Here is a 26,005-nt window from a genome sequence, read left to right on the forward strand (position 1 = left end):
CACCACGGCGCTTGTGCCGGGCTATGTGCACGTGAAGTGTCGAACGCCCGCTGGTACGAGGTCACGGGGCCAGACCCAGCAGGTGCCATGGGTCGACTGACTGAGTTGACTGGCCGATGCACCACCCGTGCCCCCTACCGTGCCAAATACACGCACGCACACACGCGCAAGTACACACACGCACAAGTACACGCACGTGCACACGCCCCACACGCACACCAGATGTAGTAAAAGGCAAATGAATAGAAAACGCTATCGTGCCCAGCTTTTGCGGACTAGGGCAGAACGGGCGTCCGATTCGGAGAAACGGGAAACCCGATTTGGCCAAAGACCACGAGCCCCGCTCACGCCACGCGGAAAAAACCCTTCGACAAGATCGTCGTGAAAGAGTTTCCCTCGACGTGAGAAGAGAGAAGAGCTGACCGGACGCGGGTCTCGCGGTCAGACGGCGACACGGACCACCCCCCACCCCCTACCCACCACCCCCCACCCCCTACCCACCACCCCCCACCTCGTCCCGCCCACGCCCAGCGACGGGACGTGGCTCAGCGGTGGCGCACTCGCCGCTCGTTACAGCGGGGGGGGGAGTGGGGGGGGAGTAACTGAGCAAGCGGCCGAGTGACCGAGCGAGCGACCGAGCGAGTGACCGAGCGAGCGACTGAGCGAGTGACCGAGCGAGTGAGTGACCGAGTGACCGAGCGAGTGAGTGAGCAAGTGACCGAGCGAGTGAGTGACCGAGTGACCGAGCGAGTGAGTGACCGAGTGACCGAGCGAGTTGACCGAGCGAGTGACCGAGCGAGTGAGTGATCGAGTGACCGAGCGACTGAGCGAGTGACCGAGCGAGTGAGTGACCGAGTGACCGAGCGAGTGACCGAGCGAGTGACCGAGCGAGTGAGTGATCGAGTGACCGAGCGACTGAGCGAGTGACCGAGCAAGTGAGTGACCGAGTGACCGAGCGAGTGACCGAGCGAGTGACCGAGTGACCGAGTGACCGAGCGAGCGACTGAGCGAGTGACCGAGCGAGTGAGTGAGCGAGTGAGTGAGCGAGCGACCGAGCCGTCGGCTCTCGTACCTGCCGGGCTTGTTGGCGTACTTGAGGAGGCGGGCCTTCACCTCGTCGTAGGTGAGGAAGGCCATGTAGCCGGGGTGCGTCACCGCTAGCACGTTCCAGTTTCGCAGCAGCGACGACCATGGCTGGGCACGATGACGGGGGCACGCGGGGGGTGGGGGACAGGCGGGCCAAGACACAAGCGGGTCTCTGTTAGCGAGCATCTGTTATTGATCATCTATCTGTTAGTGATGATCTGTTAGTGATCACCTATCTGTTAGTGATCATCTATCTGTTAGTGATGATCTGTGAGTGATCACCTATCTGTTAGTGATCATCTATCTGTTAGTGATGATCTGTGAGTGATCACCTATCGCCGATGTCGCCCGTGAGCGGATATCGAACCTCGGGGTTGGCCGGGGTGGTTCGTGGTGCTAACCACTGCGCCACCGCTCCCCCCATACGAACCACGAAAGGGGCCGTCCATAAATGACATCACGCGATTTTTGACTCCCCCCCCCCTCTCGTCACACGGCGTCACAAAAAGTCAGACCCCCCCCCCTCAAATATGACGTCACAAAGCTCTGCCCACCCCCCCACCCCCCAAAACCATATTTCCATTTTAAAAATAAAACGTGCTTCAAATCGCTTTAAACTATTGTCATTGTAGTGCGTATTTAATGTGGCGCTGCACTCTGATGTTGTAGGAGAAAACATTTATTAAAAAGTCTGTTTAATTAAGTAGAACGTGTTGTCTATATTTATTTAAAGTTGCGCATTTTGATGTGACGTCACATTTCTCAACCACCCCACCCCCCTCGTCACACATCGTCACAAATGTCTGACAGACAACAACAACAACAGCCGCCATTCGCCACCGAGTGGCAGTGCCGTCACCACGGCGCTCGTGCCAGGCTAGGTGCACGCTTTTGTAGTGACGTAAATGGTGTCGCTGGGGGTGTGTTCCCGTAGTGCAGATCCTACGGGAAAGGTCTCGAAGGGGGCGTGGCCAAAGGGGGGCGTGGCCGAAGGCTGAGCGAGGCCACGCCCAGGAGCATAAAGGGGTTCCTGGCACATATTCTCGGTTTTGATTTAAAGCTTTCTTGACTGCAGTAATTCATATTCTTAGCTCTTTCGGTAAAGTCACGTGGAAGGGAAACAAAAAAATAATAAAATATATATAAAACAATAAAAATTCTCACGACGTTTCGACCATAACACAAACAGTCATCTGGTGTGCCGGTTTGCATTAATTTATTTAGTTTTAAACGATTTATTTATTTATATATAAAAAAACGTCAGCGCCACGCGCAGCGATTTGGCAGTTTATTTAGAAGGACGAGTCCATCTATGTTCTGAAAAGAGGAGGGGGGCGACGAAAAATTAATGTATGCTGTCTGAAAGCCACTGTAAGCGTGAACAATCAATTAAGACCTGAAATGGTTAATCAAATCTTTCCACTGATTGCTAAGCCAGAATCCATCTTCTCGGTTGAAATTGTCTCTGTGCTTGTATATGTGAAGTGAAGTATCAATTAATTAAGTGAAGTATCAATTCATGCGGTTGAATCAGAAATTCTTTTGTTGGTTTTTATAACGAGGCTGTTGGTGGGATCTCTTTGTATTTTTGTATAGCTGCCATCGTTGAGTATTTTTTTAATTTTGTTGTTATATTCTATTTTATCCATGATGACAGTGGCATTGCCCTTGTCGGCTGAGAGGATTACAGCTATCGTAGGTTCACATGACATTGACTTCTCCAAGACAGAGGTTCTTTGCAAGCCATCTGGCTACCATGAAATATTCGTCCATGAGGCTATCCACATATACAAACACAGAGACAATTTCAACCGAGAAGATGGATTCTGGATTAGCAATCATTAGAAGGATTTGATAAACCATTTCAGGTCTTAATTGATTGATCACGCTTAAGGTGGCTTTCAGACCGCATCCATTATTTTTTGTCTCCCCCCTCCTCTTTTCCGAACATAGATGGACTCGTCCATCTGAACAAACTGTCAAATCTCTCTCCGTGGTGTTAACGTTAAAAAAAACCGCCACTTTTTTCAAATTTTCTTGTTGTGGTTTTCACACCTGATGATGATTGCTTGTGTTGCAGTCGAAACGTCGTGAGAATTTTCTTTTTTATATTTTTATTATTTTATTGTTTCCCTTCTACGTAACTTTACCGAAAGAACCAAGCATATGAATCCCTGCAGTCACGAAAGCTTTAAATCAAAATCTAACCGGTTCTTGGCACGTCTGTGGAATCAAGCCTGGGTCCTGCGTCTTGTCGTCTCGGGATCTTCGTCCGGAGTTAACTCGCTACTCACATCGTTAGCCACATCACCTACTAAGAGAACCCGAGTTTACGTTCAGTGAAGCTGATCAATAAAAGCGTTGCCTCCCAGCCCAGAGCGTGTGCCCTCCGTGTTGGTGAACGACACTACACTTTGCTGCTCGCTGGGAGGTCACGTGACTGAGCCACGTGACCTCCCAGATACACCTGCTGTGCTCCCCACGCGGCACCAAGCCTGGCACGAGCGCCGTGGCGACGTCACCGCCGCACAGTGGCGAACGGCGGATGTTGTTGTGCACGCACTAAGACAAAGATCACCCGCGTAGCCTTCAGGGGCTGTTGGGGGCAAGCGCTGTTAGCGAGCAGCAGCACCTACGAAGGCCGGCACGGCACACGAGGCGGTGGGTGGCCAGCAACCACGCCCGGCCGCCTTTGTCTCCCCAGTGGCGATGTTTACTACACACCGCACGAGGCACCCATTTGAGGCTGTGTCGACCCTAGGGGAGGCCCAGGACCACGCGCACACACACGCACTTCTCTCATGCTCACCGACGCGCGTTCTCTCACCTGGAAGAGGCGGGTGAAGATGTCGAATTCGAAGACGGAGATGCAGTCGTTGCAGGTGAGGTCGATCGTCGACTTGAGCGCCATCGCCTCCAGGCCCGAGCTGATGGTGTGGACCTCGCTGATGCACTGGCGGAAAACCTTCCACGGCACGATCGCCCTGCGGAGGGGGGGGGTCGTACACCCGTTGGGTTAGTCGCTCGTTCATTCCTTCACCGCCGCCGGTCATTCGCTCATTCATAAGACTTCTTCACAGAGCCAGCACGGCTGAGACGCTGGGTTCAAGCCCTCGGTCTGGGTCTCTCTCTCTCTCAAAGGGGTTCGTGTTGGTCGTGTCTGAGACACTGAACCAGCATGGATAAGAACATGAGTTCAAGCCCTGGGTCTGGGTCTCTCTCTCAAAGGGGTTCGTAAATGCCGTGTCCGAGACACTGAACCAGCATGGATAAGAACATGAGTTCAAGCCCTGGGTCTCTCTCTCAAAGGGGTTCGTATTGGCCGTGTCCGAGACACTGAACCAGCAAAGATAAGAACATGAGTTCAAGCCCTGGGTCTGGGTCTCTCTCTCTCTCAAAGGGGTTCGTATTGGCCGTGTCTGAGACACTGAACCAGCATGGATAAGAACATGAGTTCAAGCCCTGGGTCTGGGTCTCTCTCTCTCAAAGGGGTTCGTATTGGCCGTGTCTGAGACACTGAACCAGCATGGAGAAGAACATGAGTTCAAGCCCTGGGTCTGGGTCTCTCTCTCTCAAAGGGGTTCATAATGGCTCAGAGCTGCTCGGCCGCCGCTACTTAAATCTCCCGTGCGGTGGTTAAGCCGCCACCACCTCCCACCACCCCTGGGCTGTCATTGCGCAAGCAGCCAGCCCTGCTTCCGGCAAAAAGAAAGCCGATGGGGGGGGGGGGGGTGGGGTTCAGCGTGGGCCCTCGGCTGCCGACGATGATCTGGACCGCTCGTCCCCGCGACTTGACGAGCGAACGGGCGTGTTGTGGACATCGCTGCCCCGGGGAGACAAAGTCGGCCGGGCGCGTTGCTGGACACCCACCCCACCCCCCACCTCGTATCCCGTGCCGGCTTTCATAGGCTAAGCGAACAGCACTTGCCCCAACAGTCTATACGGCGTAGGAGGGGGGGGGGGCGGTGGATCTTCGTTGTGTGTGTGCGTGCGCGCACTCGTGGTCAGTGTGAGGGATTAGTAAGCGTTCCAAGACGCTGTTCACGGTGTAACCCCCCCCCCCCCCCCCCACAGCGCGAGCGCCCGAGGCAGATGAGAAATCCTCAGAAGCCGCGCGTGGAGACGGCGGAGGAGACTGCCACGGCTGCCCGTGCCCTCCCCCTCCCCCCCCCAAACGCTCCCTTCCTCTCTCTCCGCGCGCGTGGGGAATTCCGACGCAGATTTCTGTTGGCTGCCCGGGCGAGCGGTAGGAGCAGGAGGAGGAGAAAAAACAAATCGCCCCGCGCAAATCTCCAAAACAACAACATCAACTTCTCTTATATTTATTTAAAGCTTTCGTGACTGCAGGGATTCATATTATTGGTTCTTTCGGTAAAGTCACCACCACGTAGAAGGGAAACAATAAATTCATTAAAAATACAAAACAATAAAATTCTCACGACGTTTCGACTGCAACACAAGCAATCATCATCATCATCAGGTGTGAAAACCACAGCAAGAAAATTTCATCGCTGTAGTTTCCCTTCTACGTGACTTTACCGAAAGAACCAAGAATATGAACAACTTCTGTCTCTCTCCCTCACCCCATCCCTCCCCACCCCAGCCTCGAGACTTCCTGCTGTCGCACAGATGGGGGGGGGGGGTAAAAAAAGACCTCCAACCCTCCTCCCCCCTGCCTGATGATGATGAGAGTCAGGAAGGGCAGCCTGCTGAATTCAGTGACAACGCCTACACCACATGACTTGATACGGGCGTATTAATGTGTTGTGTGTGTGATTGTGTGATTGTGTGTGAGTGGCTGTCTGTGTGTGTGTGAGAGTGAATGTGTGAGTGGCTGTGTGTGTCTCTGTGTGTGTCTGTGTGTGTGTCTGTGTGTGTCTCTGTGTGTGTCTCTGTGTGTGTCTATGTATGTCTGTGTGTGTGGTGTGTCTCTGTGTGTGTCTCTGTGTGTCTGTGTGTGTGGTGTGTCTCTGTGTGTCTCTGTGTGTCTGTGTGTCTCTGTGTGTCTCTGTGTGTCTCTGTATGTGTCTGTGTGTGTGGTCTGTCTCTGTGTGTGTCTGTGTGTGTCTCTGTGTGTCTCTGTGTGTGGTGTGTCTCTGTGTGTGTCTGTGTGTGTCTGTGTGTGTCTCTGTGTGTGTCTCTGTGTGGCTGTGTGTGTGTGAGAGTGTGAGAGTGAATGTGTGTGTGAGTGGCTGTGTGTGTTTGTGTTACTGTGTGTGTGAGTGGCTTCTCTACGCTTGCGAAACGTGGACCCCCCTAATGGAACATCTTCGCCGGTTATAAACATTTAGGCTGGCCTGCCTACGATCCATCCTGGGTTTAACCAGACTGGATTGTGTGAGGAGCTCACAAATCCTTGAAAGATCTGGGCAAGGTCCCATCGGTGAGCTCCTCCGGCAGGGAAGGCTGCGATGGCTGGGTCATGTAGCCCGCATGGCCAGCCACCGCATGCCGAAACAGCTTTTGTTCGGCCGGATTGAGGGGGCTAAGAGGGCGCGGCACGGGCTAGAGAAGAGAAGGAGTGATGTGGTACAGGATGACGTGGAGCTGAGTGGACTTGCCGATGACTGGTACAAGCGGTGTCAAGATCGGCCTCTGTGGAGGAGGCTCGTGAAGGATGCTACTGGGCAGTTGGAGGTAGTCGCCCTCCAACAACAACGGAGGGCGAAGGAGAGACGCTCATTACAACGAACGGAGCGCCGGGTGGCTAAAGCACAGCAGGTTTGCACAGTAGGGGGCACAGGTGGTGCATCAGCCAGTCATCTCAGTCAGTCGACCCGTGGCACCTGGGTCTACCCCGTGACCTCCTGCCAGCGGGCGTTCGACACTTCACGTGGCCTCAGGGTGCACATAGCCTGGCACAAGCGTCGTGGTGATGTCACCGCCACTTAGTGGTGAATGGCGGTTGTTGTTGTTGTGTGTGAGTGGCTGTGTGAGTAACTGTGTGTATGAGTGCCTGTGTGAGTGACTGTGTGTGTGGCTGTGTGTGAATGGCTCTGTGCGTGTGTTTGAGTGTGTAAGTGGCTGTGTGAGTGGCTGTGTGAGTGGCTCTGTGCGTGTGAGTGGCTCTGTGTGAGTGGCTGTGTGAGTGGCTAAGTGAGTGTGTAAGTGGCTGTGTGAGTGGCTGTGTGAGTGGCTCTCTGCGTGTGAGTGGCTCTGTGTGAGTGGCTCTGTGTGAGTGGCTGTGTGAGTGGCTCTGTGTGAGTGATGCTGTGTGAGTGGCTCTGTGTGAGTGACTGTGTGAGTGGCTAAGTGAGTATATAAGGGACTGTGTGAGTGGCTGACTTGTAGAGAGTGGTAGTGTAGTGGTTAGCGCAACGCTGCACTGTGAACCCAGCGAACAGGAGTACGATTTCTGCTCACGGCCACCAATACCGGTGACGAATATCTGAACTGGTCCTGGGCCTCCCCCAAATGAGTACCTGGTGCAGTGTGCAAACATCGCCACTGGGGAGACAAAGGCGGCCGGGCCTGGTGCTGACCAAACCACAAACTCGTGTGCCGTGACCGGTCTTCATCGGTGCTGCTCGCTAACAGCACTTGCCCCGACAAGCGAGTTCAAGGCGACACGGCGTAGGTTCTTGTATGTGGCGAGATGTTAACTCCCTCGCCTGGTGTGCAGGAGGTCGCGGGTTCAATCGCGACCCTGGCGACGCCTGCGGTATAATTGGAGTGGTCGCGTTCGATTTTTCTCCGGGTTCTCCGGCTTTTCCCTCCCCATTTAACGTCGCGCGTTCAGAGAACTTGCCTGCTGTAACCATCCACGTGATGATGATGATGGCGAAGAAGGCAACTTCGCCGAGATATAATTTGTGATAGCCAGCTCGCTCAGTGGGGCCTAACCTCACCCCAACAGTCTGTTAAGGGCTACACGGGTTGGGGATCTCTGCGTGGAACGTGTGTGGCTTCACGCATACACCATCGTATCTATCTCTCTACGCAGACACGCCAAGGCAGGCAGGGGGTTGTGTGTGTGTGCGTGCGTCTATTCTCGCCGATCCTGCATCACGGTCAACTGGCGGAGAGCGGACACCTTCGCTTGCCATCGGCCTCGCCATCAAATTCCGCGCGTGGCAAACCAACTGATGCGCCGTCGACGGGCAGAGGGGGAGCTGCCCGCACGTTCAGCGCAAGCCGCGGCGAGCGAGAGAGAGAGAGAGAGAGCCGGGAGCCACGCGCGAGGCTTCCGGCTCGCCCCGCAGGGCCTCCGTCAGGCGCAAAATGGACCGAGGAATGAACACTTTCAGGTTTTCCCGGTCACGAAGCTCAAGACTCGCACGCCCCGCGTTCGCGCCCGATCTTCTAATTTCATATTCCTGGAGACCTTCCCCCACCCCGCCCCCCCACCCCACCTCCACTTCTCCGACGGCGCTTGCCGGAGTTTGAAGAGCGGTGACGCAGAGCGGAGTGATTTAGGAGGGCGGCTGGGGGCCGGTGCCACGAGGGTCGATGGCAGTGACAGAGGAGGTACTTGGTGGGGAGGGGGGGGGTTAACGGGAGGGGCTGTTGGGGAGGGATGGGGTGGAGGGGCGACGGGGAGATGGGGAGAGGAAAGAGAACGGATGATGATAATGGAGAATAGGTGGTGAGGCTTTAAGAGAACGGACGATGATAATGGAGAATAGGTGGTGAGGCTTTAAGAGAACGGACGATGATAGTGGGGAATAGGTGGTGAGGCTTTAAGAGAACGGACGATGATAGTGGGGAATAGGTGGTGAGGCTTTAAGAGAACGGACGATGATAGTGGAGAATAGGTGGTGAGGCTTTAAGAGAGGAACGAAAGGTAGGTTAAGGGGGGGACCCGCTCAACGTACAGGGGCAGTGTTAGTCCATGGGCAGTGCTGAGTCCGTGGGCAGTGTTGAGTCTATGGGCAGTGTTGAGTCTGAGGGTAGTGTTAAGTCTGTGGGCAATGTTGAGTCTATGGGCAGTGTTAGTCCATGGGCAGTGCTGAGTCCATGGGCAGTGCTGAGTCCGTGGGCAGTGTTGAGCCTAGGGGAGTGTTGAGTCTATGGGTAGTGCTGAGTCTATGGTGCAGTGTTGAGTCTGTGGGCAGTGCTGAGTCAGTGGACAGTGTTGAGTCTATGGACAGTGTTGAGTCTATGGTGCAGTGTTGAGTCTATGGTGCAGTGTTGAGTCTATGGGCAGTGTTGAGTCTATGGGCAGTGTTGAGTCTGTGGGCAGTGCTGAGTCTATGGGCAGTGTTGAGTCTATGGTGCAGTGTTGAGTCTATGGGCAGTGTTGAGTCTATGGGCAGTATTGAGTCTGTGGGCAGTGTTGAGTCTATGGACAGTGTTGAGTCTATGGGCAGTGCTGAGTCTGTGGGCAGTGCTGAGTCCATGGGCAGTGCTGAGTCAGTGGACAGTGTTGAGTCTATGGGCAGTGTTGAGTCTATGGGCAGTGTTGAGTCAGTGGGCAGTGCTGAGTCAGTGGACAGTGTTGAGTGTGTGGACAGTGTTGAGTCTGTGGGCAGTGCTGAGTCTGTGGGCAGTGCTGAGTCTGTGGGCAGTGCTGAGTCTATGGGCAGTGTTGAGTCTATGGTGTAGTGCTGAGTCTATGGACAGTAATGAGTCTATGGGCAGTGTTGAGTCTATGGGCAGTGTTGAGTCTGGACAGTGTTGAGTCTGTGGGCAGTGCTGAGTCTATGGTGCAGTGTTGAGTCTGTGGGCAGTGCTGAGTGTCTGTGGGCAGTGGTGAGTCTGTGGACAGTGTTGAGTCTATGGACAGTGTTGAGTCTATGGTGCAGTGTTGAGTCTATGGGCGGTGTTGAGTCTATAACGCAGTGTTGAGTCTATGGGCAGTGTTGAGTCTGTGGTGCAGTGTTGAGTCTATGGGCAGTGTTGAGTCTATGGGCAGTGTTGAGTCAGTGGACAGTGTTGAGTGTGTGGGCAGTGTTGAGTCTGTGGACAGTGTTGAGTGTGTGGGCAGTGTTGAGTCTATGGGCAGTGTTGAGTCTATAATGCAGTGTTGAGTCTATGGGCAGTGTTGAGTCTATGGGCAGTGTTGAGTCAGTGGACAGTGTTGAGTCTATGGGCAGTGTTGAGTCTATGGGCAGTGTTGAGTCTATGGGCAGTGTTGAGTCAGTGGACAGTGTTGAGTCTATGGGCAGTGTTGAGTCTATGGGCAGTGTTGAGTCTATAATGCAGTGTTGAGTCTATGGGCAGTGTTGAGTCCGTGGGCAGTGCTGAGTCTATGGGCAGTGTTGAGTCAGTGGACAGTGTTGAGTCAGTGGACAGTGTTGAGTCCGTGGGCAGTGCTGAGTCTATGGGCAGTGTTGAGTCCGTGGGCAGTGCTGAGTCTATGGGCAGTGCTGAGTCTATGGGCAGTGTTGAGTCTATGGGCAGTGTTGAGTCTATGGGCAGTGTTGAGTCTATGGGCAGTGTTGAGTCTGTGGGCAGTGCTGAGTCTGTGGGCAATGTTGAGTCTGTGGGCAGTGCTGAGTCTATGGGCAGTGTTGAGTCTATGGGCATTGTTGAGTCTATGGGCAGTGTTGAGTCTATGGGCAGTGTTGAGTCTATGGAGCCTATCCATCGAGGGTGGACGAAATCTGCAGACGAACCCCGGAGGGGGGTGGGGGGGACCTTCAGCAGGCGCTGGCTCCCAAGCGGCGGACCCCGTGGCTCACCTCTCCCCGAAGGCCTTCCTCCAGAAGTCGGAGGCGTCCGCCTTCGTGATGCGGAAATCGTTGCCCTGGAAGATCCCCCCGGGGAAGAGCGCCTTGAGCTCCGCCAGCATGTGGCTGAAGATGAGCGATAGCTTCGTGAGGTTCCGCCTGCAACGAAAAACATCATCGTTGTCATCGCAGTCGTCATCGTAATGCTCATCACCGTCATCGCAGTCGTAATCATCGTTTTCATTGCAGTCGTTGCCAACTTCATCGTCGTCATCGCAGTTGTAATCATCGTCGCAGTTGTAATCATCATCGCAGTTGTAATCATCATCGCAGTTGTAATCATCGTCGTCGTCGTCATCATCGTCGTCGTCATCGACATCGTCGTCGTCATCGACGTCGTCGACGTCATCGTCGTCATCATCGTCGTCATCATCGTCGTCATCGACGTCATCATCATCATCGTCGTCGTCATCGTCGTCGTCATCGTCGTCATCACCATTATCATCGTCATCATCGTCGTCATCGTCGTCATCGTCGTCATCGACATCGTCGTCATCATCGCCATCATCATCATCATCATTGTCGCTGCCATCATCAACATCATCATCATCGTCGTCACCAAAGATCCCCCGTGTAGCCTTAACAGACTGTCGGGGCACGTGCTGTGAGCGAGCAGCGCCGATGAAGGCCGGCACGAGGGGTGGGTGCCCAGCACCACTCGCCCGGCCGCCTTTGTCTCCCCAGTTGCAGTGTTTCCACACCACACCAGGTTACTCATTTGAGGCCGAGTCGACCTAGGGGGAGGCCCAGGGACCGATATCACATAATCGTCACCGGTGTTGCTGGCCACGAGCGGGAATCGAACTCGGGTCGGCGGGTTCGCAGCGCGACGCGGTCATAACCGCTGCACTGCCACTTGCTAAGCTCAAACACACACAGGGATACGCACATGTATACGACTTCATACACACACACACACATGCTAAAGTCACACACACATGCTAAGACAAACATACCACATAGAGCCTCGATAAACTGTTAGGAGAAGTGCAGTTTGGGAGCGGGAATCGAAATGGGTCTAAGGCGATAAAGTGAAAACTTAAGACTCACACGCTACAAAGACGCACACACTACACACTCACTCACCACATACTACACACACACCACACTAACCACACACACTACACTCACCCACCACACATACTAACCACACACACTTACCACACTCACCACACACACTTCACATACTACACACACTACACACACCACACATACACCACATACACCTACTACACACACCACACACACCACACACATACTACACACTACACACACACATACCATACACACACCAGACACTACACAATCACCACACCACTCGCACTATACACACTGAATACACCATACACACACTACACACACTCACACTACACAAACTTGCCACACACACTACACACACTCACCACACACACATACCATTACACAAACTCACCACACACACATACCATTACACACAATGCACACACCACATACACTTACACCACACAAATACTATAGACACTACACATACCACACAAACACTACACACACTCACCACACAGGCACACACACTACACACACCACATACACACTACACACACAATACACACACTTAACACACACACACACACAGGACACAATACACACTTAACACACACACACAGGACACACTACACACAACACACACACTTACCACACACACAGGACACACTACACACACTTACCACACACACACAGGACACACCACACACACTTACCACACACACACACAGGACACACTACACACACCACACACTACACAGAACACACGACGCACGGTTGGCTACGTACGGCGTGAAAGAAGTTTGTCATATGTACATACCCACTTTCCACATACACACACTCTCACTGACCACACAAACCATGTACACTTTCCACACACACATTACACACACACATTACACACACACACCACACACACAAAGCATGTATACTTTCCACACACAATACACACATTACACACAGACACACCACACACACAAACCATGTAAACTTTCCACACAATACACACATTACACACAGACACACCACACACACAAACCATGTAAACTTTCCACACAATACACACACACACATTACACACACACACCACACACACAAAGCATGTAAACTTTCCACACACGATACAAGACACACACATTACACACACACATCACACACACAAACCATGTAAACTTTCCACACACACATGTACACACACACACAAACCATGTGCACTTTCCACACACACATTACACACACACATACACACATACACACACGCACGCACACCTTTACCACACACGTACACACATACACACACGCATGCACAACCTTACCACATACACACACACATACATACACACGTACACACATACACACATACATACACACACGCACGCACACCTTTACCACACGCGCACACACAAACTGCATAACCCGACACTTGCACAATTGACACGCACGCACAATCCAAGCCACCGCCACGTTCATGGCCCAGTCCCTGTGCTCAAGGAAGTTAGCTGCGGAGAGGCGATAGGGATCAGGTCGTGAACGCAGCCGGCCAGAGCCACCAGTAGCTGGCCCACAGTCGGAGCGACAGGTGGGGTGATTGTTTCAAGTTTAAATTTGTTTCAACCAGAGGTTTAGAACTGGGGGGAGCCAGGCTGAGACTCACGCCACAAGCACTGCTTCCCCCCAATGTTCCGTTTGGAATTGATAAAAGCTACCATACTGCCTCTACTTGACTACTGTGACATCGTGTATAAATCAGCCCCAAGTACTGTACTGAAGAAGCTTGATTCCATCTATCACTCGGCCTTAAGATTTGCATTGAACTGCCCATATAGGACTCACCACTGTGATCTCTACATTGGGTCAAACTTAACGTCTCTTAATGTTCGACGGCTTGTGCACCAGATCTTATTTATTCACGATGTACTTACAAAAAAATCCGCAGACTACCTGCTGGATCTCCTCTCTGTTTCAAAGAACAAATTTAACCTCAGGTCTTCGCTCATTTACCAGCTTCACATTCCCTATTGCCGTACAAAAACTGGAGGAAGGGCCTTTGCTATTGATGCCCCCAGGGTCTGGAATGCTATTGCCAATACACTGCAACTTGAATCGCTACCAATGAGATCTTCTCTCAAAACTGCTCTAGAGGAGTTGTACACCCCTAGCTGCCACTGCTATTCATTGGCGTAAAATAAAATGTTTCGCTCCGGATGACGCTGCAAAGTATTATCTGTATTTTGATTTAGAGTGCTGATCTTAAAGGTGCATTGAAAAATTTGATACTCCGACCGATGCTTCTGTTGTTGTGGAGTAACTCGTGCAGCCAGCTATGGCTCTAGGATTTGGTGTTACATGTTATTTATGTAGTTTATTGTAAAAATTCGGTCACAGTCCTTGTGATCACTGTTACGTTGCAATTATGGCTTTATTTTTTGGTGATTTGGAAAAGTTTTTTGGTTTGGACATGTTTGTTTTGTTGTAGTACGGAGTTAGACTGATGGCCTTAATCTAAGTTTTCTTGTGGTTGTTGTTGTTGTTTGACTTGCATCCCGCTGGGATTTTTTGCACACAGCGTTGGTGTACGGTGCTTTTTTCAGGAATATTTTTGCTGGTTTTTTTTCCACGGATTTTCTGTTTGCACAGTCACATAGTCACTTTAAGATGTTTTTCTTGTTCGTGTTTTTGTTTTTTTTGTTTGTTGTGGTTGCACCCGATTCAAGAGCCAAATGGCTCACAGGGCTATACCAAAATAAATAAACTGAACGCGCAAGATTATCCTGGGTGGGCGAGTTGGTGGGTGAGTGGGCGAGTGGGTGGGTGAGTGGATCATTGATTGAATGACAGTTGCAATCATCATCGTTATCCTGGGTGGGCGAGTTGGTGGGTGGGTGAGTTGGTGGGTGAGTGGGCGAGTGGGTGGGTGAGTGGGCGAGTGGGTGGGTGAGTGGGTCATTGATTGAATGAGATGATAAGGGGAGTGAGTTCGTTTAAATTTGCTTCAACCAGAGGTGAGAACTGGAGGGCCCCAGGCTAAGACTCACGTGAAAAATTATCCTGGGTGGGTGGGTGAGTGGGTGGGTGAGTGAGTGGGTGGGTGAATGAGTGGGCGGGTGAATGGGTGGGTGAATGAGTGGGCGGGTGAGTGGGTGGGTGGGCAATTTATTGAATGTGATAAGGGGAGTGAGTTAGTGAGTTTGAAGTTGATTTTCTTTAACCAGAACTCAAGAGTGACCTGAGTGAATGAGTGAGTCGGTGAGTGGATAACTAAGATGATTATTAAAATGCCACAATCAACCTGGCATCGTCAGGATCGGGATGGAACCCACGACCTCCTGCATGCCGGGCGAGGTAGTTAACATCTCGCCACCGTGGCACCGGTAAATTATTAAAATGCCACCATCACGACCACCCCCCTCGACCCACCGGACCAACCACCGCCCGGTCTCCGTAGCGCCGAGCGGCGGTGCCCCACCACTCGCCTGGGCTGCGAGTGCTCCTCGAACATGCGCTCCCTGGCCTCCTTGAAGAGCCGCAGCGCCTGCTTGCTCTTCCTCACCAGATTCTCCACGCACACGCGGAAGTACTCGTTCTCGGCCAGCGCCTGCATGCGCTCCTCGTACCTGCGGGGAGGCACGGTTCGCTCCGGGTTGGGGTCCGGCCGCCCGCCACAACGTCGCGGTTGCGAAACACGTTCGCGCACGCGCGTGTGTTAACGCTCGTGTGTTAACGCGCGTGTGTTAACGCGTGTGTTAACGCGCGTGTGTTAACGCGCATGTGTTAACGCGCGTGTGTTAACGCGCGTGTGTTAACGCGCGTGTGTTAACGCGCGTGTGTTAACGCGCGTGTGTCAACGCGCGTGCCCGCGCGTGTTAACGCGCGCGTGTTAACGTGTATTAACGTGCGTGTGTTAACGCGCGTGTTAACGCGCGTGTGTTAACGCGCGTGTTAACGCGCGTGTGTTAACGCGCGTGTGTTAACGCGCGTGCCCGCGTGTGTTAACGCGCGCGTGTTAACGCGTGTTAACGCGTGTGTGTTAACGCGTGTGTTAACGCGCGTGCCCGCGTGTGTTAACGCGCGTGTGTTAACGCGCGCGTGTTAACGCGTGTGTTAACGCGCGTGTTAACGCGTGTGTGTTAACGCGTGTGTTAACGCGCGTGTGTTAACGCGCGTGTGTTAACGCGCGTGCCCGCGTGTGTTAACGCGCGTGTGGTAACCAGGGGCGGAGCCAGGATTTCAGGCCGGGGTGACATTCAACAAATGTTAATTTCAAGAATGATTTAGAGAGTCAGGCTGTTGAACTAGACGCCATCGGTTGGCGGACACACTCTGACGATGCAGTTGCACGGGGTCCGCCAGACCGAGTGTCGTACTCTTACACGCGGAATGTCACCCCTGTCACCCCCCCGGCTCCGCCCCTGGCGGTAACGCGCGTGCCAACGTCTCGCCGCGGTGGGCGAGATGTTGACTGCCTCGCCTGGTATGCAGGAAGGCCGTGGGTTCGATCCGGATCCTGACAATCTCAGTGTCGGGATCGAACCCACGACCTCCTGTATACCGTGGCGCCCTACAATCCACACCAGGTACTCATTTGAGGCCGAGTGGAGCTGGGGGGAGGCCCAGGACCGGCTCAGACAATCGTCACCGGGCGCCGCTGGTCGGCCGCGGGCGAGAATCGAACCCGGGCGGTGGGGAGTTAGCGGTGCTAACCCCTAAACCGCTGCACCGCCGACGCCACCGCCACCACCACCACCACCACCACAACAAACCAAACAAATGTCACACGGCTGCAGTCGTCAAGATAACAAGTTTGGGGGGGGGGGGGGGGGAACCACGCACGGGCACGGGTTACGTGCGGATCGCTTTCCGACACGCTCCCCATCTCTCGGAAGCATTCGATCAGCAGGCACAGAAGCAGGCGGCTGGGCGAGTGGCTTGGGTGGGTGGGCGAGTGGGTGTGTGGGTGGGTGGGTGGGTTAGCGAGGGCGTGGGTGGGTGAGTGGGTGCGTGGGTGGGTGCGTGGGCGAGTGGGTGCGTGGTCAGTTGCTGGGTGGGTGAGTTGCTGGGTGGGTGAGTGGCTGTGTGGGTGGGTGAGTGGGTGCGTGAATGTGTGCATAGGTGAGTGGATGGGTGCATAGGCAAGTGGGCGGATGGGTGAGTGGGCGGATGGGTGAGTAGGTGGGTGAGTGGCTGGGTGGTTGAGTGGGTGAGTGAGTGCGTGGGTCAGTTGCTGGATGGGCGAGTGGCTTAGGTGGGTGGGTGCAGGTGAGTGGGCAGAATGAGCGAGTTGCTGGGTCGGTGAGTGACTCGGCAGGTGAGTGGCTGGGTGGGTGGGTGGCTGGGCGGGCGGGTGGGTGGGTGTGTGATTGGGCGGGCGGGTGAGTGGCTTAGGGTGGGTAGGCGAGTGGGTGAGTGAGTTTTGGGTGGATGCATGAATGGCTGGTTGGGTGCGTGGGCGGGTGGGTGAGTGGCTGGGTGGGTGAGTGGGCGGGTGGGTGAATGGGCGAGTTAGCGAGTGGCTTGGGTGGGTGGGCGAGTGGGTGGGTGAGTGGCTGGGTGGGTGGGCGAGTGGGCTGGTGGCGAAGTGGGCGGGTGAGTGGCTGGGTGGTTGAATGGGCGAGTGGGTGAGTAGGCGAGTGGGTGAGTGGCTGGGTGGGTGGGTGAGTGGCTGAGTGGGTGGGTGAGTGGCTGGGTGGCTGGGTGGGCGAGTGGGCGGGTCAGCGGGCGGGTGGGTGAGTGGCTGGGTGGGTGAGTGGGCGGGTCAGCGGGCGGGTGGGTGAGTGGCTGAGTGGGTGAGTGGGCGAGTGGGTGAGTAGGCGAGTGGGTGAGTGGCTGAGTGGGTGGGTGAGTGGCTGGGTGGCTGGGTGGGTGGGCGAGAGGGCGGGTCAGCGGGCGGGTGGGTGAGTGGCTGGGTGGGTGGCTATCAGACCAAAAGGCCGTGGAAATTTTGCACGTACGTGCGATATGAATTTCTCTCTTGCCACTGGGTTGTAACTCGGGTTTTTTTTTTTTAGCCAACGCTCTGACGAATGCATCCGGGTTTCTCTACGGTGGAGTTCGAACCACATCAACCACCACCAACCACCACCACCACCAACCACCATCACCCACCACCACAACTTCGTGCGAGAATTCCGCTGGAAACGGAGAAACCCCTACCCCACTATGGCAGTGATCGCCCATTCCCCGTCACGTCACACACGGATTTAGAATCAGAATCATTATTTCATCACTGGAGGAATATGATGAGCCAATAAAGCTTCGTTTTCACAGATGTCCAGTCGTTAGTGTGAGCGAATGAGTGGATTTATAAGTGGATGGGTGAATGAGTGGGTGAGTGGATGGGTGAGCGGATGGGTGAGCGGATGGGCGAGCGGGTGGGCGAGTGAATGGGTGAGTGGGTGAATGAATGGGCAAGTGGATATGTAAGTGGGTGAGTGGATTAATGTGGGTCAGTGGATGGGTGAGATGATGGGCGAGTGGACGGGTGAGTGGGTTGGTAAGTGAATGGGTGAGTGGATGGGTGAGTGGATGGGTGAGTGGATGGGTGAGTGGATGGGTGAGTGGATGGGCAAGTGGATGGGCAAGTGTATGTGTGGGCGAGTGGATTAATGTGGGTCAGTGGATGGGTGAGATGGGCGAGTGGTTGGGCGAGAAGATGGGCGAGTGGGTGGGTGGGCGAGTGGGTGGGTGGGCAAGTGGGTGGGTGGGCGAGTGAGTGGATGAATGTGGCTAAGTGGATGGGTGAGTGGATGGGTGAGTGAATGGACGAGTTCACGAGTTCGATTCCAGCTCACGGCCACCAACACCGGTGACGATTATCTGAACCGGTCCTGGGCCTCCCCATAGGTCGACTCAGCCTCAAATGAGTACCTGGTGCGGTTAGTAAACATCGCCACTGGGAAGACAAAGGCGGCCGAGCGTGGTGGCTATACGGGGGGGGGTGTCTTGGTTTTCTCTCGTGTGAATCCGTAACAGTATTACAAGTTTACACTCGAGAGAAATCGTCATTCATATCGGATCATAAATGCTCTCAATCATAAACGCCATCAATCTTGGTTGGAAAGCGTTGATGTTAATAACAATAAAAATAACATTCATTAATTCATTCAAGCCTCGTCGAGTCTCAAGACTTATTTTTTTCAGTAGGGCCCTGCCACATTTGGGACGGTTAGCCCAATAATTCCAAAATTAAAAAGCTATTTTTTCAGGCGTTGTATGTCACCAACTCACTCACCTGCTCACTTACTCGCTAACCCACCCAACCACTTATTTCAGTCACCCACAGAACCACACAATTACCAACCAAACCAGCCAATCACCCACCCACTCACTCACCAACCTAGACACTCACCCAAACACTCACTCACCAACCTAGACACTCACCTAAATACTCACTCACTCACCTGCTGCTCACTTACTCGCTAACCCACCAAACCACTAATTTCAGCCACCCACAGAACCACACAATCACCAACCAAACTAGCCAATCACCCACCCACTCCCTCACCAACCTAGACACTCACCTAAATACTCATTCATCCCATCCAACTTCTCATTTCACACACCAACCACTCGATTCATCCACTCACCCAACCACACAATTACCAAACACTCACTCACCTACTCACTCACTCACCCAAATACTCACCCATCCAACCACTCGTCCATCCTATCCAACCATTCAATTCACCCACCCACCCAACCAGACAATCACCAACCCAACCACTCACTCACCCAAACACTTACCCATCCCACTCCAACCAACCACTCACCCCAACCACGAAATTCACCCACCCACCCAACCACTCACCAACCTCACCCAACCACTCACTCACCCACCAACCCAACCACTCACTCACCCCAACCACTCACCAACCTCACCCAACCACTCACTCACCCACCCACCCAAACACTCACTCACCCACCCAACCACTCACTCACCAACCACTCACCCACCAACCACTCACTCACCAACCACTCACCCACCAACCACTCACCAACCCCACCCAACCACTAAATTCACCCACCCACCCAACCACTCACTCACCCACCCAACCACTCACTCACCAACCCAACCACTCACTCACCAACCACTCACCCACCCAACCACTCACTCACTCACCCACCCAACCACTCACTCACCAACCCAACCACTCACTCACCAACCACTCACTCACCCACCAACCCAACCACTCGCCAACCCAACCACTCACCCACCAACCCAACCACCCACCCACCCAACCACTCACCCACCAACCCACTCACTCACTCACCCCAACCACTCACCAACCTCACCCAACCACTCACTCACCCACCCACCCAACCACTCACTCACCCACCCAACCACTCACTCACCCACCCAACCACTCACCCACCAACCCACTCACTCACCCCAACCACTCACCAACCCCACCCAACCACTAAATTCACCCACCCACCCAACCACTCACTCACCCACCCAACCACTCACTCACCAACCCAACCACTCACTCACCCACCAACCCAACCACTCACCAACCCAACCACTCACCCACCAACCCAACCACCCACCAACCCAACCACCCACCCACCCAACCACTCACCCACCCAACCACTCACTCACCACCCAACCACTCACTCACCAACCCACTCACTCACCCCAACCACTCACCAACCTCACCCAACCACTCACTCACCCACCCAACCAAACCACTCACTCACCCACCCAACCACTCACTCACCAACCCAACCACTCACCCACCAACCCAACCACTCACTCACCCAACTACTCACTCACCTACCCAACCACTCCTCACCCCACCCCCTCACCAAACCAACCACTCACCCACCAACCCAACCACTCACTCACCAACCTAACCACTCACCAACCCAACCACTCACCACCCACTCACTCACCCACCAACCAACCACTCACTCACCAACCACTCACTCACCCACCCAACCACTCACCAACCCAACCACTCACTCACCAACCCAACCACTCACCCACTCACTCACCACCCAACCACTCACCCACCAACCCAACCACTCACTCATCAACCCAACCACTCACTCACCAACCCAACCACTCACTCACCACCCAACCACTCACTCACCAACCCAACCACTCACTCACCCAACCACTCACTCACCAACCCAACCTTCACTCACTCACAACCACTCACCCAACCAACCCAACCACCAACACTCACCCACCAACCCACTCACTCACCCCAACCACTCACCAACCTCACCAACACTCACTCACCCACCCACCCAACCTCTCACTCACCAACCCAACCACTCACTCACCAACCAACCACTCACTCACCCACTCACTCACCCACCAACCCAACCACTCACCCACCAACCCAACCACTTACCCACTCAACCCAACCACTCACTCACCCACTCACTCACTCAGTAACCCAACACTCACCCACCTACCCACTCACTCACCCCAACCACTCACCAACCCCCACCCAACCCACTAAATTCACCCACCCACCCAACCACTCACTCACCAACCCAACCACTCACTCACCCACCAACCCAACCACTCACTCACCAACCCAACCACCCACCACCCAACCACTCACCCACCCAACCACTCACCCACCAACCCACTCACTCACCCCAACCACTCACCAACCTCACCCAACCACTCACTCACCCACCCACCCAACCACTCACTCACCCACCCAACCACTCACTCACCAACCCAACCACTCACTCACCAACCCACTCACTCACCCCAACCACTCACAACCTCACCCAACCACTCACTCACCAACCCAACCACTCACCCACCAACCCAACCACTCACCAACCTCACCCAACCACTCACTCATCAACCCAACCACTCACTCATCAACCCAACCACTCACTCACCAACCCAACCACTCACCAACCCAACCACTCACTCACCAACCCAACCACTCACCCACCAACCCAACCACTCACCACCCACCCAACTACTCACTCACCTACCCAACCACTCCCTCACCCCACCCCAACCACTCACCAACCCGACCACTCACCCACCAACCCAACCACTCACCAACCCAACCACTCACTCACCCACTCACTCACCCACCAACCAAACCACTCACTCACCAACCACTCACTCACCCACCCAACCACTCACCAACCCAACCACTCACTCACCCACCCAACCACTCACCAACCTAACCACTCACTCACCCACCCACCCAACCACTCACCAACCCAACCACTCACCCACCAACCCAACCACTCGCCAACCCAACCACTCACCCACCAACCCAACCACCCACCCACCCAACCACTCACCCACCAACCCACTCACTCACCCCAACCACTCACCAACCTCACCCAACCACTCACTCACCCACCAACCCAACCACTCACCAACCCAACCACTCACTCACCCACCCAACTACTCACTCACCTACCCAACCACTCCGTCACCCCACCCCAACCACTCACCAACCCAACCACTCACTCACCAACCCAACCACTCACTCACCAACCCAACCACTCACCCATCCAACCACTCACTCACTCACCAACCACTCACCAACCCAACCACTCACTCACTCACCCAACCACTCACTCACCAACCCAACCACTCACCAACCCAACCACTCACTCACCAACCCAACCACTCACCCACCCAACCACTCACTCACTCACCAACCACTCACTCACCAACCCAACCACTCACTCACCCAACCACTCACTCACCAACCCAACCACTCACCAACCCAACCACTCTCTCCACCCATCCCCCAAACACCCCCTCTTTTTCTTCTTACCCCCCAACCCCCACAACACCCCCCATCACATCACCTGGACAGCACGAGCCTCAGGTGTTGGTAGGTGTCGGGCAGGATGTCCAGGATGTATGGCGGGCTATTCTTGAGCTGCAAGCGCGGCGCTTGGCAGGCCTTCACCACCTTGTCCATGAGCTTCCACGACTTCTCCACCGTGCGCCTGTCCACCGTGGCCCTTGGCGGGCCCACGGCGTCGTGGATGGCATCGAAGAGTCCCAGGATTCGGTACTTCTTGGGCTGTCGGCTGCTGTTGTTGCTGCTGCTCGCCGTGGTGTTGATGGGTGTAGAGGTGGCGGCGGCGGCGGTGGTTGTTGTTGTTGCTGCTGTGGTGTTGTTGTTGTTGAGAGAGTTCGAGGCACCACCACCACCACCACCGCCGCCGCCGGCAGAAGACGCCACGGAATTGGCCGCGATGGCATTGGCGGGTCCAAGGATGATCGCAGCACCAGCACCACCACCACCAGCACCACCACCAGCAGCACCACCACCACCACCAGCAGCACCAGCAGCAGTGGGGGAGGCGCTGAAGTTACTCCCGTACGGAGCGACAGAATGCCCAGCAGCAGCAGCACCACCACCACCGACACCACTTAGGCAGCCACCACCAGCACCACCACCACCACCAATGTAGCTACCGGAGACACTTCCAAATCCACTGCTGGATGCGCCACTGTAGCCCGCGAGGCTTGGGTTACAAGAAGTGCCCGAGGTGAGGCTGTAAGTGCCACCGCCAATGCCACCGCCACCAAAACCACCACCACCAAAACCACCACCACCAAAACCACCACCACCACCACCAAAACCACCACCGACACCACCAAAACCACCACCACCGCCGACACCAAAACCACCACCACCACCACCGACACCACCGCCTATGGCATAGCTACTGCTCGTGCCACCCAATCCGTAAGTGCTACCACCACCACCACCACTACTACCACCACCACCACTACCACCACCACCACCACTACCACCACCACCATAACCACCACTACCACCACCACCATAACCACCACTACCACCACCACCACCACCATAACCACCACTACTACCACCACCACTACCACCACCACCATAACCACCACTACTACCACCATAACTACCACTACCACCACCACTACTACTACCACCACCACCACCACTACTACTACCACCACCACCATAACCACCACCACCATAACCACCGCTACCACCACTACTACTACCACCACCACCACTACCACCACCATAACCACCACTACCACCACCACCACTACAACCACCACTACTACCACCACCACTACCACCACCACCACTACCACCACCACTACCACCACTTGAACTACCGAAGCCACCGGCTCCGTCAACGCCACCACCACCACTACCACCACTACTACCACCACCACCACCACTCTGAGACGCGGCCATCGCGTTGTGGTTCAGCGTCTCACTGCGTCACCGTGTGGCTAAGTCACCCTGTGGCTAAGTCACCTTGTGGCTAAGTCACCCTGTGGCTAAGTCACCCTATGGCTAAGTCAGTCTGCTGCCAAGTCAGTCTGTGGCTAAGTCACCCTGTGCCCAAGTCAGTCTGTGGCTAAGTCACCCTGTGGCTAAGTCACCCTGTGGCCAAGTCAGCCTGTGGCCAAGTCAGCCTGTGGCCAAGTCAGTCTGTGTCCAAGTCACCTTGTGGCCAAGTCAGTCTGTGGCTAAGTCAGTCTGTGGCCAAGTCACCTTGTGGCCAAGTCAGTCTGTGGTTAAGTCACCCTTGTGGCCAAGTCAGTCTGTGGCTAAGTCAGTCTGTGGCCAAGTCAGTCTGTGGTTAAGTCACTCGCCCGCGTCGTCTCGTTAACTCTATGTGTGTCTCTGTGTGTGTCTCTGTGTCTCTGTGTGTGTCTCTGTGTGTATCTCTCTGTGTGTCTCTCTGTGTGTCTCTGTGTCTCTCTCTGTGTGTGTGTCTCTGTGTGTCTCTCTCTCCCCACTCCTTTCCTGCTGGTGTCACCTCCTCCTCCTCCTACCTTCCTCTTCCTGCTCCCTCGCTCCTCCGCCGTCTCCCCCTCTGCGTCTCCCCTCGTCCCTCGACCCCCTCCGTCTCCCCCCTCCGTCTCCCCCCGTCTCTCCCCCCGTGTCTCTCCACGTGTCTCCCCCCCCCCGTGTCTCTCTCCCCGTGTCTCTCCACGTGTCTCCCCCCCCCCCGTGTCTCTCTCCCCGTGTCTCTCCACGTGTCTCTCCCCCCGTGTCTCTCCACGTGTCTCTCCCCCCCCGTGTCTCTCCCCCCGTCTCTCCCCCCCCGTGTCTCTCTCCACGTGTCTCTCCACGTGTCTCTCCACGTGTCTCTCCCCCCCCCGTGTCTCTCTCCCCGTGTCTCTCCACGTGTCTCTCCCCCCCCCCCCGTGTCGCTCCTCCCGTGTCTCTCCCCCCGTGTCTCGTTCCCGTACACCCACTCCGCTGTCACCCAACCACCCCGCGGTGTCTCCCGGGGTTCCTCCCGTGTCTGTCTCCCCCCGTGTCTCTCTCACCCCGTGTCTCTGTCTCCCCGTGTCTCTGTCCCCCTGTCCCTCTCCCCGTGTCTCTCTCTCTCACCCCCTGTCCCTCTCCCTGTGTCTCTGTCTCTCCCTGTCCCTCTCCCCGTGTCTCTCCCTGTCCCTCCCCCCGCGTCTCTCCCCGTGTCTCTGTCCCCCTCTCCCTCAGCTCTGTCTCCCCGTGTCTCTCCCCCCGTGTCTCTGTCCCCGTGTATCTCCCCGTCCCTCTCCCCGTGTCCCTGTCCCCCCGTGTCTCTGTCCCCGTCTCTCCCCCCGTGTCTCTGTCCCCGTGTCTCTGTCCCCGTGTCTCTCCCCGTCCCTCTCCCCGTGTCCCTGTCCCCCGTGTCTCTGTCTCCCCGTGTCTCTGTCCCCCCCCTGTCTCTCTCCCCGTGTCTCTGTCCCCCCCTGTCTCTCTCCCCGTGTCTCTCCCCGTGTCTCTGTCCCAGTGTCTCTCTCCCCGTGTCTCTCCCGTGTCTCTCTCCCCCCTCTCCCTCAGCCCTTCCGCGCCCAGTTCCGCCTTCACGGAATCACCCCCCAACCCTCCACCGCTTGCACCGACGAATCGATGTTACAATTTCGGGAACACGATTAAAATGAATCGATTCCCTCCACACCCCCCCAACACACCACCCCCCACTTGCTCTGACGCATCGATTCAGAAAATCAACGAATCGATTCTACATACTACTAACACGGTTAAAATGGAATCGATTCTCTCCCCCACGCCGCCCCCACCCGCATTTGCACTTCCGAATCGATTCGACAAACCATCAATACGATTAAAATGGAATCGATTCTCTGCCCCCCACACCGCCTTCCAGCCCCCCCCCGACTTGCAACGCCGTATCGATTCTGAAATCCGCCGAAACGGTTGAAATTAAATCGATTCTCTACACACACCCCCGTATCTCAATGTAAATTCTTAACAGGCGAAGCGATT

General features: G+C 55.0%; 1 protein-coding gene across 1 annotated transcript in view; it reads right to left on the bottom strand.

The window, feature by feature from the left end:
- The window catches only part of LOC116957834 (uncharacterized), a 57,379-nt gene extending 33,835 nt beyond the window's left edge, over positions 1-23,544 (bottom strand). The window contains exons 1-5 of the mRNA XM_032980240.2: positions 22,581-23,544; positions 15,251-15,391; positions 10,710-10,856; positions 3,914-4,070; positions 1,073-1,194 (exon numbers count right to left, since the gene is read on the bottom strand). Of these exons, the coding sequence (XP_032836131.2) occupies positions 1,073-1,194; positions 3,914-4,070; positions 10,710-10,856; positions 15,251-15,391; positions 22,581-22,696 (683 nt within the window). The 5' untranslated portion in view covers positions 22,697-23,544. The remainder of the gene's footprint in view (positions 1-1,072; positions 1,195-3,913; positions 4,071-10,709; positions 10,857-15,250; positions 15,392-22,580) is intronic.
- Between the last annotated feature and the right edge of the window lie 2,461 nt (positions 23,545-26,005).

The sequence above is a fragment of the Petromyzon marinus genome, chromosome 62 (assembly GCF_048934315.1).
Source record: "Petromyzon marinus isolate PM22_M1 ecotype Great Lakes invasive population chromosome 62, UKy_Petmar_22M1.pri1.0, whole genome shotgun sequence".
In the NCBI taxonomy this organism is placed as follows: Eukaryota; Metazoa; Chordata; class Hyperoartia; order Petromyzontiformes; family Petromyzontidae; genus Petromyzon; species Petromyzon marinus.